General features: G+C 44.5%; 1 protein-coding gene across 1 annotated transcript in view; it reads left to right on the forward strand.

The window, feature by feature from the left end:
• The window catches only part of LOC124802937, a 581,822-nt gene that overhangs the window by 460,873 nt on the left and 104,257 nt on the right, over nucleotides 1–16,692 (forward strand). The window contains exon 8 of the mRNA XM_047264022.1: nucleotides 8,315–8,502. Coding sequence (XP_047119978.1) covers nucleotides 8,315–8,502 — 188 coding nt within the window. The remainder of the gene's footprint in view (nucleotides 1–8,314; nucleotides 8,503–16,692) is intronic.

Below are 16,692 nucleotides of genomic sequence, written 5' to 3' on the forward strand. Positions count from 1 at the left end.
AATAAGCAGAAATGACGCTTTCATTCATAGACAAAAATTACACTGAACTCACCGCGATATATGATGAGACACTGAGCGTTAATAAAGGCAGGACATGGTTCTTAATACACTCATGCTCATATATTAAGGATAATTGCAGAATGTGGTGATACACAGCGTGACACTACACAAAACTGGCGCGAATAGCATAGGCACATAGGGAACACACACGACACAGATCTGTAAGTCCATGGTATTGGTGATAAGTTGAGAAAACCGTCCCGAAACACATGTGCTACAAAACGCCACTGTTTCTTGTGCATGTACCCAGGCATCAGTATGGGATATGATCACCAAGCACACGTACACAGGCCGCACAACGGGTTGGCATACTCTGGATCAGGTGGGCGAGCAGCTGCTGGGGTATAGTCTCCCATTCTTGCACCAGTGCCTGTCGGAGCTCCTGAAGTGTCCTAGGGGTTTGAAGACGTGTAGTGATACGTCGACCGAGAGCATCCCAGACGTGCTCGATGGGGTTTAAGTCTGGAGAACAGGCAGGCCACTACATTCGCCTGATATTTTCTGTTTCAAGGTACTCCTCCACGATGGCAGCTCGGTGGGGCCAGGTGTTATCATCTATCAGGAGGAAGGTGGGACCCACTGCACCGGGTGCAAAATGACGTCCCGATACACCTGACGTGTTACAGTTCCTCTGTCAAAGACATGTAGGGGTGTACGTGCACCAATCATAATCCCACCCCACACCATCAAACCACGACATCCATACAGGTCCCTTTCAAGAATATTAAGGGGTTGGTATCTGGTTCCTGGTTCATGCCAGATGATTCAAATGGCTCTGAGCACTATGGGACTAAACTTCTGAGGTCATCAGTCCCCTAGAACTTAAAACTACTTAAACCTAACTAACCTAAGGACACCACACATATCCATGCCCGAGGCAAGATTCTAACCTGCGACTGTAGCGGTCGCGCGGTTCCAGACTGAAGCGCCTAGAACCTTTTGGCCACACCGGCTGGCTCATGCCAGATGAAAACCCGGCGAGAATCACTGTTCATACTACACCTGGACTCGTCCGTGAACATAACATGGAACCACTGTTCCAATGACCATGTACTGTGTTCTCGACACCAGGCTTTACGGGCTCTCCTCTGACCAGGGATCAGTGGAATGCACCTTGAAGGTCTCCGGGCGAATAAACCATGTCTGTTCAGTCGTCTGTAGACTTTGTGTCTGGAGACAACTGTTCCAGTAGCTGCGGCAAGGTCCCGAGCAAGGATACCTACAGTACTCCATGGCCGTCTGCAGGCACTAATGGTGAGATATCGGTCTTCTTGTGGCGTTGTACACTGTGGGCGTCCCGTACTGTAGCGCCTGGACACGTTTCCTGTCTCCTGGAATCGTTGCCATAACCTTGAGACCACATTTTGTGGCACACGGAGGGCCCGTGCTACGACCTACTGTGTTTGACCACCCTCCAGCCGTTCTAGTTTTCTACCCCTCATAACGTCATCAATATGTGTTATTTGAGCCATTTTCAACACACAGTCTCCATTAGCACGTCTGAAAACGTCTGCACACTTACTAGCTGCACTGCACTCTGACATGCACCAACACACCTCTTGGTATGTGGACTGCTGCCAGCGCCACCGTGTGACGACTGCAAGTCAAATGCACTGCATGGTCATACCCAGAGGTGGTTAAACCGGCAAACCGCCCACCCGAGCGTTGTTTCACCATGTATCAGCATTATCCTTAATTTATGAGCATGAGTGTAGTGTATTATGATCAGGGATGAAACTGCACGCTGTGCAACGTGTTCCATGCTGGCCACAATGTGGGTAAAGAGTTGTTGTGGTCAGGTGTTCCATTCCTTCAGCAGCGCGGTTGGACACTTCTGGGCGATCGCTGGTGCATGCTGGCATGCTGCAGTAGGTCTCCACGAGGGATTCCACACATCGTCGATGGGATTTAAGTCAGGGGAGCGGACTCGCCAGTCTGAGCGACAAAGATCCTCTCGTTCTGAGGGCTCCTCCACCCACTAGAGCGATCGTGTTCAGTAAAGCTGGATGCGCCTTCATATGACGAGAGGTGCAAACACGTAACGTACCCAAGAACATTGTCGAATATGATAGCTTTGGTAGTCCAGGCGTTATGGTGTGGGGAGGTATAATGTTCCATGGATGTAGTGACATCCAAATGTTTCAACACAGTTCACTCACTAGTAAAGGTTACTGTGACACTATATTCCTTTCCAAGTGCATCATCTGAGGGGTGCATTTTGACCTCACTTCATTTTTGTGGATAATAATGCACGACCATATCGAACAGCACAGGTGGGTGAGGTCTTGGAGTGAGAGGATATTCGATGAATGGAGTGAGGTGCCCGTGCCTCCGAGAACGTATAGGATGTGTTGGGGAGACGCACTGCAGCACTAGTCACCATCCAGCAATTGTCAACCACGCTGGTCATGTAATGGAACTCGTTACCATAAGAAGCCCACCCGGTTAGCCGAGTGGTCTAACGCACGGCTTTCCAGAGTGGCAAGGAGCGCCTGGTCCCCGGCACGAATCCGCCCGGCGGACTTGTGTCGAGGTCCAGTGAGCCAGCCAGTCTGTGGATGCCTTTTAGGCAGTTTTCCATCTGCCTCGGCGAATGCGGGCTGGTTCCCCTTATTCCGCCACAGCTACACTATGTCGGCGATTGCTGCGCAAACAAGTTCTCCACATATGCGTACACCACCATTACTCTACCACACAAACTTAGGGCTTACGGCTTACACTCGTCTGGTGCGAGACGTTCCCAGGGGGGGGGGGGGGGGGGGGGGGGTTCCACCGGGGGGCCTAACTGCGCAATAACCCTGGGTTCGATGTGGGACAGTGGAGGAGTGAAGTGGACTGCGGTAGTCGTCGTGGGCTGCGGCTGCAGTGGGGATGGAGCCTCTCCATCATTTCTAGGTCCCTGGTTAACATACAATACAATACCAGAAGAACTCCATATCAGCCTTGTGGACAGCATGGGGACACATTGCAGAGCCTATATTGTCGTCCTGGTGATCACACACTATACTAACAACCACGTACCATCAATTGTAATGTCCAGGGGACCATCAGAATCATAGTGACTTCAGTGCAACATATTGTGCTGCAAGAAATAACACTCGCCGTACAGTGGTGGGTTCTTAGATGTACTCCTCGAGAGAGCTGAGATGATACTACTCCACATAAGTTACTAGATCACTTTATTACAACTCAACATTAATGTACGAGGGGCATTCAATAAGTAATGAGACAGATTTTTTTCCCCGGCCTTTCGGTAGGAAAAATGCTGAATTTGCTGTGAGACATCACGGAATATTCCCTCTTCAGTCTTTATAGTTTCATTAAGTTTCGGTAGGTAACGACGCTATGCGTACCCTTGAGAACAGCGTCTGTAACAGAGGTGCCTTCCAACCAGAGCGCTGTCATTGAGTTTCTTTTGGCGGAAATCAGAGCACCCCAGATATTCATATTTTCAGAGAATGCGTTTACCACAATTTCGGATGATGTTTTAGGCTCAGCTCCGGATTTAAACATGTATTTTTGCCAACATATCGAGAGTAAATTGAAGTCACCAGCAACTATAGTTGTGTGAGTCAGGTACGTATTTGAGATTAGACTTAAGTTGTCTTTAAACCTTTTGGCAATTGTATCATCTGATATGGGAACTACTACTAACAGCAACAAATACGCCACCACCAACTATAGTTAGCCTATCGTTTCTGAACACAGTTAGGTTCTTCGCAAAAATTTTGGCGCAATTTCTCTCCCGTTTTAGCCAGCTTTCAGTGCTTATAAGGTCTGAGCATCAGTGCTTTCTGTTAGCGTTTGGAGCTCTGGTACTTTCACAACACAGCTATGACAATTTACAACTGTTGTACAAATGGTTCCTGCATCTACGTTCTTCCTGTGTTTGGCCTTCACCCTTTCAGACTGAAGCCCTTTTTGTGTTTTCGTAAGACCCTCTAACTTAAAACACCACCCAGTCCACACCATACAGCCCCCACTACCCATGTAACCGCCTTCTGCGTGCAGTGGACTACTGACCTTTTTAGTGGAACTTGAAAGCACACCGCCTTCAGCGCAAGTCGAGGAATCTGCAGCCTACACGATCGGAGAACTGCCGGAGCCTCTGATTCAGACCCTCCCCTCAGCTCTGTACCAGAGGTCCACAATCGGTCCTGTCAACTATGATGCAAATGGTGAGCTCTGCTTTTATCTCGCAAGCAAGCTGCTTGAAACTAGAGAAAATCTCTTCCAATCCAAAGCGACACACATCATTGGTAGCAACATAAGCCACCACTTGCAGCTGGCAAGCATCCAGTAGGACCCATTACACACCTGGAATGATGCCACTCTGTACGCACACAGAGTGCACACTGGCTAACTGGGGGCGGGGAGGCCTTACAATCCCCCCCCCCCCCCCCCCCGGGAAGTCTTTCGAGCCTGCCACGCCCCAGTGCGACCTCCTCTCGACCACAAGTGAGGGATCAATCTTTATGTGAGCAGTAATTGGGCTGGCCACCAGTGCGGACTGATTGGCAGATTCGTGGGTTGTGCCCATCCACTGCAGCCTCAGGCTGAGCAACTGAAGCCAACACAGCCTGGAGCTGAGAGCAAAGTGTCACCAACTCAGTTCACATCCGTACACAGCAATCACAGTCCCTATCCATATTAAAGACTGTGGAAAACTATTCTACATAGACAGACAAAATACAACAGATATGTGCTGTGGAACTCTATTATAGACGCTGACGAAAACGCAAGAATGCGTCTAGTAAATTAGATTACCATGCAGAGATTCAAAAACTAAACTACCAAAACATACAGGTGAGACTGAACAATTCGCTCCTGGTTAGGAACTCGTAAAATGTCACGAACTTTTACATCCCTGTTGCTGTTGTTTCTCGCCCGACGGCTGCTGCCTGAAACGCAAAAATATAACAATAGTTTCGATAGTTAAGTAGGGATATAACTGAAAGCATCAATTATCCTTACGATGGATGTGACTGCTTCCTGATCGCTTGGAGCGCTATAGTTCAATTCTTTTATATTGGCGGTTCGCGCATGCCCGCCCAGACACGGGAGATTGCTGCGTTGCCAGTTGTACGCGCCAAGAGAAGCAGCGCCATAGTATAGTTCGCAAACTTACGTTTAGGGGGAGCGCGCAGTTTATGAAGTAAAGCCACCATGGCCGCATTAACCCTTTCGCTGCTAGAGACGTGCTCCCAGCATTCCATGTAGTGCGCGATTTTGTTATCACTGCACTGCTCGCCTGTGCAGACACATGGTGTTCGACTGCTTTGACACACTTTATCATTCGATTTCACAAAAACTGTTTGGCCCAAAAATTTGATTTTTACACATCTTCTTGATTGATACCCCCCCCCCCCCTCTCCCCCCCCCCCCTTAAATGACTTAATTCTGTTTCGATGTTCAACGCAGTTATTGTGCAGCATTAGATGCAGTAATTCATTGCACGAAATTTTGAAGAGTTTGTAGAGGTAAAAGTCCATAGCGTATACTTTCCATATGGTCAATTTTAGTTGCCATTAGAAATTTCAAAAAATTACATTCAAACGAATAAAATTCATGAAGTAAGACACTTCGATATTGTTTTTAAATAAAGAAAATATTAAACACCGAAGAAGGTTTGAACTCAGAACCTTTTGCTTAGCAACCAAACACTCCTTCTTTTAAAAAAAAAATCTAATTTTGTTCGTTTTCGTTCGTTGTATCTGCTCTGGGCGGACGTCGAAAGACACCTGTTTTAGTTCGTTGTTGATCCATTAACTCAGTTTTTTATTACAGAGATCAGCTAGCCCTCTGACCGAACACACTGAAATACCATGCCGGCAGCACTCGAACCATTACGCTAACGCAGCTCATCAGTTAATAGATCTCCCGGAGGACTTAAAAATAACACGCAAACTACCGACAAACACTGTTGGTATGACTATGAATTACTTACGTTTCGTCGAAGTACAATAGGAAATAAATAATTACCGCTGTTCTTTATTGCGAAAAAGCAGTTAGTGAGAATGATACCAACACCTTTCCTTGCTATCGCCTTAATTAGGAGGCTTATTGCCTGTTGGTTTAATTAATTAATAGAATGTGAAGCAATTAGTATAAAGAACGCTTTTTCCAAACTTTCTATAAAAGAAAGACTGCTATCAAGACATTGCTTTTGTTCAATTACTTTATTTATGACTGAACGTTTCTAAAACTGAAGACACTCGTCCGTGCTCTGCACTGCAGTCGAGCTCTGGCAACGTCGTTCTCTGTTCATTGGCTGACTGTGTTTTGTGACGTCAGATGCGCAGAACGAACCTAAACTCGGCCGCCGTCGTAAATGACGCACACTCTAGTAACTAACTAATGTGTACTTTCGGCTGACTTTTGGCTTGCCTTGCCTTGCAAGTTATAGAGGGATTAAAGATTAATATTGAATGCAAAACACAGAGCAGTTTGACTATTTTTTACTTACAGAAAGAACTTTCAAAAGGCAAAAGGACCTATATGCGACCCAGAAGGAAAAAATCCTAAAATCAACTGAAGATTGAACCCTGATCCTTTGTATTTGTAGTCTGACTCTTAGCCTCCCTGTTAAACCAGTATTTGGTCATTGATACAGTTACCTTAAATGATTACTATGAATGAGCTCCACACAGAAAATACACATTGATACAATCAGTTCTGTATCTATCTGGCATACATTTATAGAAATATAATTGTCACAAGGCGGGAGAAAACCAATGATGTAAGATGTTCTGTAGCAATTGATCAGTTAATTTATGGGCTGTACTGTAATTGCTGGATGACTGACTGATCTACCTCGTATTGTTAGCCAGTGGGACCTTGCTGTGCTGGCACTCCAAATGGATGAAAGCGAGGAGGAACTACAGTGGTGATCTTTTTGTTTCCCACGAGGACATACAGCTCAACTTTAAGTGTTAATGGTGATGGGTCCTCTTGAACAAAATATTAAGAAAATAAAATAGTGCCACTTTCAGATCTCCAGATGGGGACTTTTCAGGAGGATGTAGTCATCAACAAAAACAAGGCTGGTATTCTATGAACAGAGCGTGAAATGTTAGATCTCTAATCAGATATGCTGGGAAAAAGATAAGTTGAAATATCAATAATAATAGGAAAACAATAGATTGCTACTCACCACAAAAATGACCCGTTGACCTGAGTTGTGAGAAGACTGTTTCACACGTAGCTTTTGACTAAAGTCCGCAGCTCGTGGTCGTGCGGTAGCGTTCTCGCTTCCCAAGCCCAGGTTCCCGGGTTCGATTCCCGTCGGGGTCAGGGATTTTCTCTGCCTCGTGAAGACTAGGTGTTGTGTGATGTCCTTAGGTTAGTTAGGTTTAAGTAGTTCTAAGTCCTGGGGGACTGATGGCCATAGATGTTAAGTCCCATAGTGCTCAGAGCCATTTGAACCATTTTGACCAAAATCTTCGCCGTGCGGTTAAAGGCACTGCAGTCTGGAACCGCGAGACCGCTACGGTCGCAGGTTAGAATCATGCCTCGGGCATGGATGTTTGTGATGTCCTTAGGTTAATTAGGTTTAACTAGTTCTAAGTTCTAGGGGATTAATGATCTCAGCAGTTGAGTCCCATAGTGCTCAGAGCCATTTGAACCATTTTTTTGAACCAAAATCTTCTTCATTAAGGAAAACACACACACATGCACGCAATGAAGCGCACTTTATGTGCGTGTGATCGCTACAGGCATGTCATGTGAACAGCAGTCTGGATTGGGATGGGGAAGGGGGTGGGATGGCAGGGTATGGGTTGGGGGAGAGAAGAGTGCTGTCGGGCGGGGCATGCAGGGAATAGATAGCAGCCTGACAAGACTGCTAGGTGAAGTGTCGGGAGGTGGGGTGTGGAGGAAAAATGGGGAGCACGAAAGGGGAAAGGACAGATGGATTGGCAGAGGGGAGCACAATGAGGTTGGGTGGATGTGAAAAGAGAGGAGTTGATAGAGCTGATGGGGTATAAACTGTTGGCTGGATGGTGTGGGGACAGTAGGTTGAAGTTAGCTACAATGGGAATTAGTGAAGTGCAGTGGCAGACAGAACAGACTTCTCGTCAGATCAGTGCAGGGTTATCGACACTAAATGAGGTAGAGGAAATGCTGAAGTAGTGTCGCACCAGCTGTCAAACGGCAGCAGCTTTCACACTGGAGAGTGTCGCGACTGTATGTGTCAGACTGTGCCTTTGTGGAGGCTAGAGGCGGTGAGTCAGCTCTCGTCGTGCTCTGTCCACAGCGCGGCTGTGCGGCTCGCCACTGGGGGCGCTCCTGGTGAGGCAGCCGGGAACTAGCGAGTCGACGGCGTCGCCGCTGCTGCCGTCTCCGCCGTCGGCGATCCTCCTGCTCTACTCGCGGGACAGCGACGGCTTCGCGCGGCTCATGGAGGCCTTCCGGAATCTGCTGGCTGCCCTCACCGGCGTCGAGGTATCTGACACTACGTTATATCACGCGCCAGAGGAGTCTCGACGGCTTGCAAGAGCTGTCCCAAAAGTACCAGACCTAACAACAAAAAAAGCACAAAAAATGTTGCGAAAAAATCTTTATTTTTGTGCGTAGTCTTCTTTCCGCACGATACACTTACCCCAGTGATGTTCTGTAGCTTTAATACCCTGTTTGAAGTGAGAACCGTCGACCTACGCAAAGTAGCTATCAAGTGCAGACTCCACCTCTTCATTTTTGGTAAATCTTTTCCCAGCAAGCCATTTCTTACAGTTTGCAAACAGAAAATAATCAGAGCGGGCTAAATCTGGTGGACGAGGTGCATGAGGAAGCAATTCGAACTTTTTTTAAGTTAGTCTTCGAGCTGGTTTAGAGTATCATTTGCAGCCTCCTTCCTCAATTATTTGCTGGATGTATTCCAGTCTCTGTCTTCCTCTACAGTCCGTACAGTTCCCCATTATTACTAGATTTCCCTCTCTGTTTACATACCGATTCACCCATTCAGTATCCGCATATACTTTCTATATGTCTGACCCTACGACTTATCTTAGAAAATAGATTAAGGAAAGGGAAACCTACGTTTCTAGCATTTGTAGACTTAGAAAAAGCTTTTGACAATGTTGATTGGAATACTCTCTTTCAAATTCTGAAGGTGGCAGGAGTAAAATACAGGAGGCGAAAGGCTATTTACAATTTGTACAGAAAGCAGATGGCAGTTATAAGAGTCAAGGGACATGAAAGGGAAGCAGTGGTTGGGAAGGGAGTGAGACAGGGTTGTAGCCTATCCACGATGTTATTCAATCTGTATATTGAGCAAGCAATACAGTAAACAAAAGAAAAGTTCGGAGTAGGTATTAATATCCATGGAGAAGAAAAAAAACTTTGAGATTCGCCGATGACATTGTAATTCTGTCAGAGACAGCATAGGACTTCGAAGAGCAGTTAAACGGAATGGATAGTGTCTTCAAAGGAGGATATAAGATGAACATCAACAAAATCAAAACGAGGATAATGGAATGTAGTCGAATGAAGTCGGGTGATGCTGAGGGAATTAGATTAGGAAATGAGACACTTAAAGTAGTAAAGGAGTTTTGCTATTTGGGGAGCAAAATAGCTGACGATGGTCGAAGTAGAGAGGATATAAAATGTAGACTAGCAATGGCAAGGAAAGCGTTTCTGAAGAAGAAAAATTTGTTAACATCGAGTATAGATTTAAGTGTCAGGAAGTCGTTTCTGAAAGTATTTGTATGGAGTGTAGCCATGTATGGAAGTGAAACATGGACAATAAATAGTTTGGACAAGAAGAGAATAGAAGCTTTCGAAATGTGGTGCTACAGAAGAATGCTGAAGATTAGATGGGTACATCACATAACTAATGAGGAGGTACTGAATAGAATTGGAGAGAAGAGAAATTTGTGGCACAACTTGACTAGAAGAAGGGATCGGTTGGTAGGGAATATTTGTCGCATCAAGGGATCACCAATTTGGCGTTGGAGGGCAACGTGGAGGGTAAAAATCGTAGAGGGAGACCAAGAGATGAATACTCTAAGCAGATTCAGAAGGATATAGGCTGCAGTAGGTACTGGGAGATGAAGAAGCTTGCACAGGATAGAGTACCATGGAGAGCTGCATCAAACCAGTCTCAGGACTGAAGACCACAACAACAACAAAATGTCTTCATCTTTTGCGTGCGACGTCAACACATATGCCGGAATTATTGTTGTTGGTGCTGGTTTATTGTCGATTTTAATGAGAACAACCCTACCAACGAACTGTTCGCAGTAACTCACACTCTGCCCTACCTTCCCATTCACAACAAAACCTACTCCGGTTATACCAACTGATGCTGCTACAGATATTACCTTTCAATTTCACTTTACTGACCCCCACTACATCTGGACTAAGCCTCTACATTTCCCTTTTCAGATTTTATAGCTTCCCTACCACGTTCAAACTTCTGACATTCCACGCCCCCAACTCGTAGAACGCTACACTTTAATTGATTATTCAGTCTTTTTCTGATGGCCTTCTGCCACGTGGCAGTCCCCTCCTGAAGATCCGAATGGGGGTCTTCTGCCAATTTAGAGGTCATTATGACACTTTTTTTTTAGTTACAGGCGGGATGTCCTGTGGATACACATTGTGTGTCTTTAATATAGTGGTTTCCATTACCTTCTGCATCCTCATTTCGTTGATCATTGCTGATTCTTCCGCCATTTAGGGGGCAGTTTCCCACCCCAAGGGCAAGAGAATGCCCTGAACTTCTGTCCGCTCCTCCACCCTCTTTTTTCCGTCACTGTTCTCGGCATTTGGTCTAGGAGGACGTCACATGATTCCCCTTCAAGTTCATCATTCAATGCTTACCTATTTTTCTTATTACTTAGGGTAGCCAGCCCTCTTACTGAACATGCAAAGCTACCATGCCAGCAAACCCCTAGACAATGGGTGCTACAAACGAACTTAAACTCATTGATTTTGGCCATGCCATTAATGGATGTGTCAACAGGTGCATTGTTGTGATGAAACAAAACTTTCTTTTTCGTTAAATGTAGTCGTTTTAGCTTGATTTCATTACTCAAATGATGCCATATTTTCTCATAACACTTGCTATCAATTGCTTTCGCATTTTGTAAATAATAAATGGAAATTATCCTATACACATCCCAAAAAACTGACACCATGACCATGCCTACAGATAGAGGTGTCTTCGCTTCCGTTGGAGCGAATTTTCCCGTTCAATGTTTTGTGTCGTAGTTGACACTGTAGAGTCTTGTACCAGGGGAAGCAACGGAGAAGATGCTGTGTGGTGGCCAGTATCATATTCTACAGCACAAAAAAAGGTTCAAATGGCTCTGAGCACTATGGGACTTAACAGCTGAGGTCATCAGTCCCCTAGAACTTAGAACTACTTAAACGTAACTAACCTAAGGACATCACACACGTCCATGCCCGAGGCAGGATTCGAACCTGCGACTGTAGCGATCGCGTGGTTCCAGACTGAAGTGCCTAAAACCGCTCGGCCACTTCGGCCTGCTACAGCACAAACTGTGCGCATGTATTAACAGGGTTGTTTAATGATAAAAAAAGACGCTACCTATCTTTAAGCAAGTTGTTTTGTACAAGCCCTTCCATAATAGTCCACATTAGCCTAGCTACTGGTCAAGTACAAGTCCCGCTAAAAGCATTACTCTCTCGTAACTGGTGATGTGAACTGACAGACACCAGCTAGAATAGTGACTGAGCAAGTAACTGAGCAGACTGTGACTGTGACTGTCTGTCTGCGACTGGGTTGTCTGTCAGTGACTGACTGGGTGACTGACTGGCCCCTCCAGTCCATGGCGGCCATCTAAATACTGGTGGTCGAGAGGGCGTTGGCGGTGCATTGCTTTCGAGTCTGTCTTTGGCCTCTCTCGTGATAGGCGTGCTTGATTCAGCGCCTACTATCGATCTTCTTGCAACTTCTTTGCCAACCGGTGTGCTGGTGACAGCTTATGCCAGCACACAGTCCACTGTGTTGACTCTTGATTTGTCTCAAGTGTGAAGCAATGGACCTGCCACACATCTTCTGCACAGCTCTCTCATGTCTAAAACTTCAGTCAGTGTGCGATGTACAGCACTTTTTGAAATGCCTTTGATGTCTTCTAGTTGCTTTCAGTCGACGGTCGTCCAGTGTCATTTTATGGATTTGTGTCACATTTTCTGCTGTGGTCACCTCATTAACCGACCACTGCAATATTCATCTTGGCAGTTCGTACAGACTCGCTTAAACTCTGCGTCCCTATGTTTTACTGTTGTGAACGTAGGAGCAGAGACTCCCAGAGTAGAATGTAGCTCACCTTTAATATTAGTTGGACTAACGACGATCAGTTTTATCTGTGTCTACAAATTCGCTGAGAGCTTTCACTATTGATCGCTGCCAAACAAATACTAAACAATGTAGATCGCCAGACTTCAAACTTAAATTTCATAAGGTGATACTTTCTACCATAGTAATTTGTTTGACATAATAACTCCTACCTATACCCTGAGATCGGGTACTTCTGCGACAGCCCCCTGTATTCAGGCTACAACCTGAACTGTGAATATTGGCCCACTTAGCACTTAACCTTTTCACTACCACTGGGACGTAAGTCACCCACGATAGATTGCCAGAAGACGAGTGGGAAATAGTTGCATGTTACTGCTATGTATCAGTGCCCCATTCCTAAAGGGGTTCAAATGGTTCAAATGGCTCTGAGCACTATGGGACTTAACATCTGAGGTCATCAGTCCCCTAGAACTTAGAACTACTTAAACCTAACTAACCTAATGACATCACACACATCCATTCCCGAGGCAGGATTCGAACCTGTGACCGTAGCGGTCGTGCGATTCCAGACTGAAGCGCCTAGAACCGCTCGGCCACACCGGCTGGCCTCCTAATGGGGAGCTTGCTATAATTACAGATTGCACCTATAGGTTGTGCTATCTTAAATTTTCAATGTTAACTCTCCACTCCAAACTGTCACATCGAATTAGCTCGCCCCAGTGAACAACAGGCTGTCAGTGTAGCCAGTCAATTGCAGAGGGCTAGTGGAAAACATTCTAAAAAGGTGGCCATGAGGCTATAGGATTTTTGTAAGTTTTTTACCTGAAGTTCAGAATTCAAATGTTAATCTCCCAAAACAGTTGGATGCAACTCTCAAAAATTCTCGATAAAACCGACTCTGATGTTTTATGGCCGTCGTTATTAAGCTAAAGGAATGTCGATTTTTCTGGCCAGGCCGCCTGGCTGTATCGTACGAGGAGAACGCTCGCCGACCACGAGGGGTTTTAGGTGCGATTCCCAGCTGATGAAAATTTTTAAACACAAGTGCACGTCCTACTATCAATTCCGTGAAGTTTAGAATACATAAACAGGCAAAAAAATCAGTAGCGGTCGAGACTAGTAATCCCTGGTTCCAGTCTCGTTTCGCTCACTATTTTTTTCGTTTGTTTTTGTTCATTTCTTATACCTATCTGTGTCATTTAAATATATAATTCATCAAATGTATGCTGATTGACAGATATCTAATTGCTCTCTTTATGAAAAATGCACTTCTTCGTATTTCTAATTACGTATTGCTCACACAAATCCAGTTTTCATTGCAAATATAAATTCTTAATTACTGATAGTTTGTAAAAAGGTTGTTTGATTTTAAAACTACAAATCAAATCCTTTTTATGCTTAACGTATTTTGCGCTTCAGACGTATGTTCATGTAACATGCACCTTTGTTCAAAATTTTGGCATGGATGGGAATTTAACCTACAGAACACACGGTGCAGGCGAGGATTCTACCACACATCCCATCGAGAAAAGTCGACCTACCTTGCTTTATCATATTACTGACCGTCAGAAAACTTCAAAGTCGATTTTCTCGAGAAATTTTGAGAGTGCATCAAACTGGTTTTGTCAGCTGATGTTTGAGTTCTGAATTCAAATAGTATATATATATATATGCCACGTAGTCCCATTGTCAAGTAAAAAACAATATATCTTTTTTTATACATTGTCCAAAAAAAAGGGAATGTATTCCGATACTACAGAGTTATGCTGCCTATCTCATCACTGTAAAAAACTGAGAAAAATTAGAAAACAAATAGTTTATTAAGAACGTTCTAAATTCCATACCAGGAAACTGACTGGTTCTCAGTGCCAACGAGGATGCTTTTGTTCCAAGTGCCATTAACACGGAGTCACTAACTTTTATTTGCGATAATACCAGTACAGAAAAACAAGTTATATTTTAAATAGTAGAAGTTCAAATGGTTCTGAGCACTATGGGACTCAACTGCTGAGGTCATTAGTCCCCTAGAACTTAGAACTAGTTAAACCTAACTAACCTAAGGACATCACAAACATCCATTCCCGAGGCAGGATTCGAACCTGCGACCGTAGCGGTCTTGCGGCTCCAGACTGCAGCGCCTTTAACCGCACGGCCACTTCGGCCGGCAATAGTAGAAGTGTAGTCAACTAAAACTATTTCTAATTTCCCTTTTTACCAAAAGAACAAGAACATTAAGTTCTTGCAAACGTCCCTCAGTATTGACTTCTGTTTCTTACGAAAATGGTTCAAATGACTCTGAGCACTATCGGACTTAACATCTGAGTTCATCAGTCCCCTAGAACTTAGAACTACTTAAAGCTAACTAACCTAAAGACATCACACACATCCATGCCAGAGGCAGGATTCGAACCAGCGACCGTAGCAGTCGTGCGGTTCCGGACTGAAGCGCCTAGAACCGCTCGGCCACTGCGGCCGGCTTTCTTACGAAACTCCGATCTTGGGATCATATGTTGCAGAGCCTACGCTAAAACTCTTTGCGTTGTTGAAGAAATACCATCATCGTCACCAGATCTTTTTGTTTTGCAACTGATAAATATGACTGGTCTTTCAGTACGGCATACATCTGGCATGGTAATTTTGAAAACATTGACACTTTCCGTTCTCCTGCTTCAGAGTAAGAATTTTTAATAGATATTTTATATGGATGAGTATGAGACACTTTGATCACAGTACATTTGGAAATCTTACACGCCTGCATTGGCAGCAGTGCCTCAGCATCATCTACAAGCTCCCCACTACATGCGTATCTGTATGAAATTTATCTCCCAGTTTGTAAAAAGTCTAAACATTACGAAAACTATGTACCCACAAACTGTTACCCACTTATAAACTCATATGCCGACCTTTGACTGAGCAGAATCTAACTTGGTTCAAAATGGTTCAAATGGCTCTGAGCACTATGGGACTTAACAGCTGTGGTCATCAGTCCCCTAGAACTTAGAACTACTTAAACCTAACCAACCTAAGGACATCACACACATCCATGCCCGAGGCAGGATTCGAACGTGCGACCGTAGCAGTCGCGCGGTTCCGGACTGAGCGCCTAGAACCGTTAGACCACCGCGGCCGGCTGAATCTAACTTGAACTGAACTGTAACTGGTCTGAATTCAGTTTGTCTTTACCTTAAATGCGCAGTTGAAGTAAAATAATTATCTAGCCGTGATCAAAATTTCCATTTACCTCGTGTTTGAAGACATAGCTGCAGGTTTATCGAAAGCACAACAGCAAACAGCAAGTCGGCAGCGGCTAAGCTAGTAGATTTCTATTCCTAAATAAATATTCAAACAGTTGCGTACCATATGATGCAGTGTGGCAATGCGTAACGATAAACCTTCTTTAGACAGTGAGATGAGATTTATAAAATGACATTGCAGGACAACGATTTTAGAATGAAGTATCTATTCAAAAACACAGAGCTAAGCTTCGTGTGATCGTCCCACATAACAGTGGTCTGAACAATACTATGCTTAATCGAAGAGAACACTGATTTGAAAAGGGTACAACGTTAACAGAGAATTCCTATAAAAATCAAGCAGCTTAATCAGTTGATATCTTAATGTATATTTCATGGAATTTTAGTAGTCTTTCTCTCAGTACTAATCAAGTTAAATAGCTGACAGTAATCATTCCTAGCTGCGCAGTGTTGCAGTCTTACCTCAAACTTCTTCAAAAATAACATTACTCAAAAATAGCATTTATTTATATCCTTTTTGCCCTCCAATATATACATCATATTCATCCCTGCTGTCCTTTTGCAATAAATCTTTCTTCATCTGTCAGGTACAATCACAGGTCAACACAGCACTAGTGAATACCTCCTTCGCTTACTGCACTTCAACTAACAAGGGGAGGCCGCCAATTGCGAAATTCAGATTCGATTCATACTGCCCATAATAAAAGCTCATGGCCAGAGGTGTAATGTGGCAAAGCACCAAGATGCACTTCTCAGCCGTTGTCGAGAAAATCGACAGTTAAAAGAAACCGTTGCAGTGAAATACTCTCTACGATTAATAATTCTCTACAGCGCCGTGGCGCAGGGGTAAGCGCTCTGGTACGTAATCCGAAGGTCGCCGGATCGAATCTCGCGCTATGCAACCTTTTTTTTTTTTTTTAGTATTTGTTTTTTATAATTCGGATTACGTACCAGAGCGCTATATATAAAATTCCCGGCAATCAGTTGCATATAGGCCTAATAAGTTGTTGAAAGTCGTTTGTCGTGGAAAAACTGGCGACTTCGAACATCATTATGTTTTCCGCAAACAAAGTTGTATTTCACAAATGTTATTAATTGTCTTCATAATGTTAA

The sequence above is a fragment of the Schistocerca piceifrons genome, chromosome 6 (assembly GCF_021461385.2).
Source record: "Schistocerca piceifrons isolate TAMUIC-IGC-003096 chromosome 6, iqSchPice1.1, whole genome shotgun sequence".
Classification (NCBI taxonomy): domain Eukaryota; kingdom Metazoa; phylum Arthropoda; class Insecta; order Orthoptera; family Acrididae; genus Schistocerca; species Schistocerca piceifrons.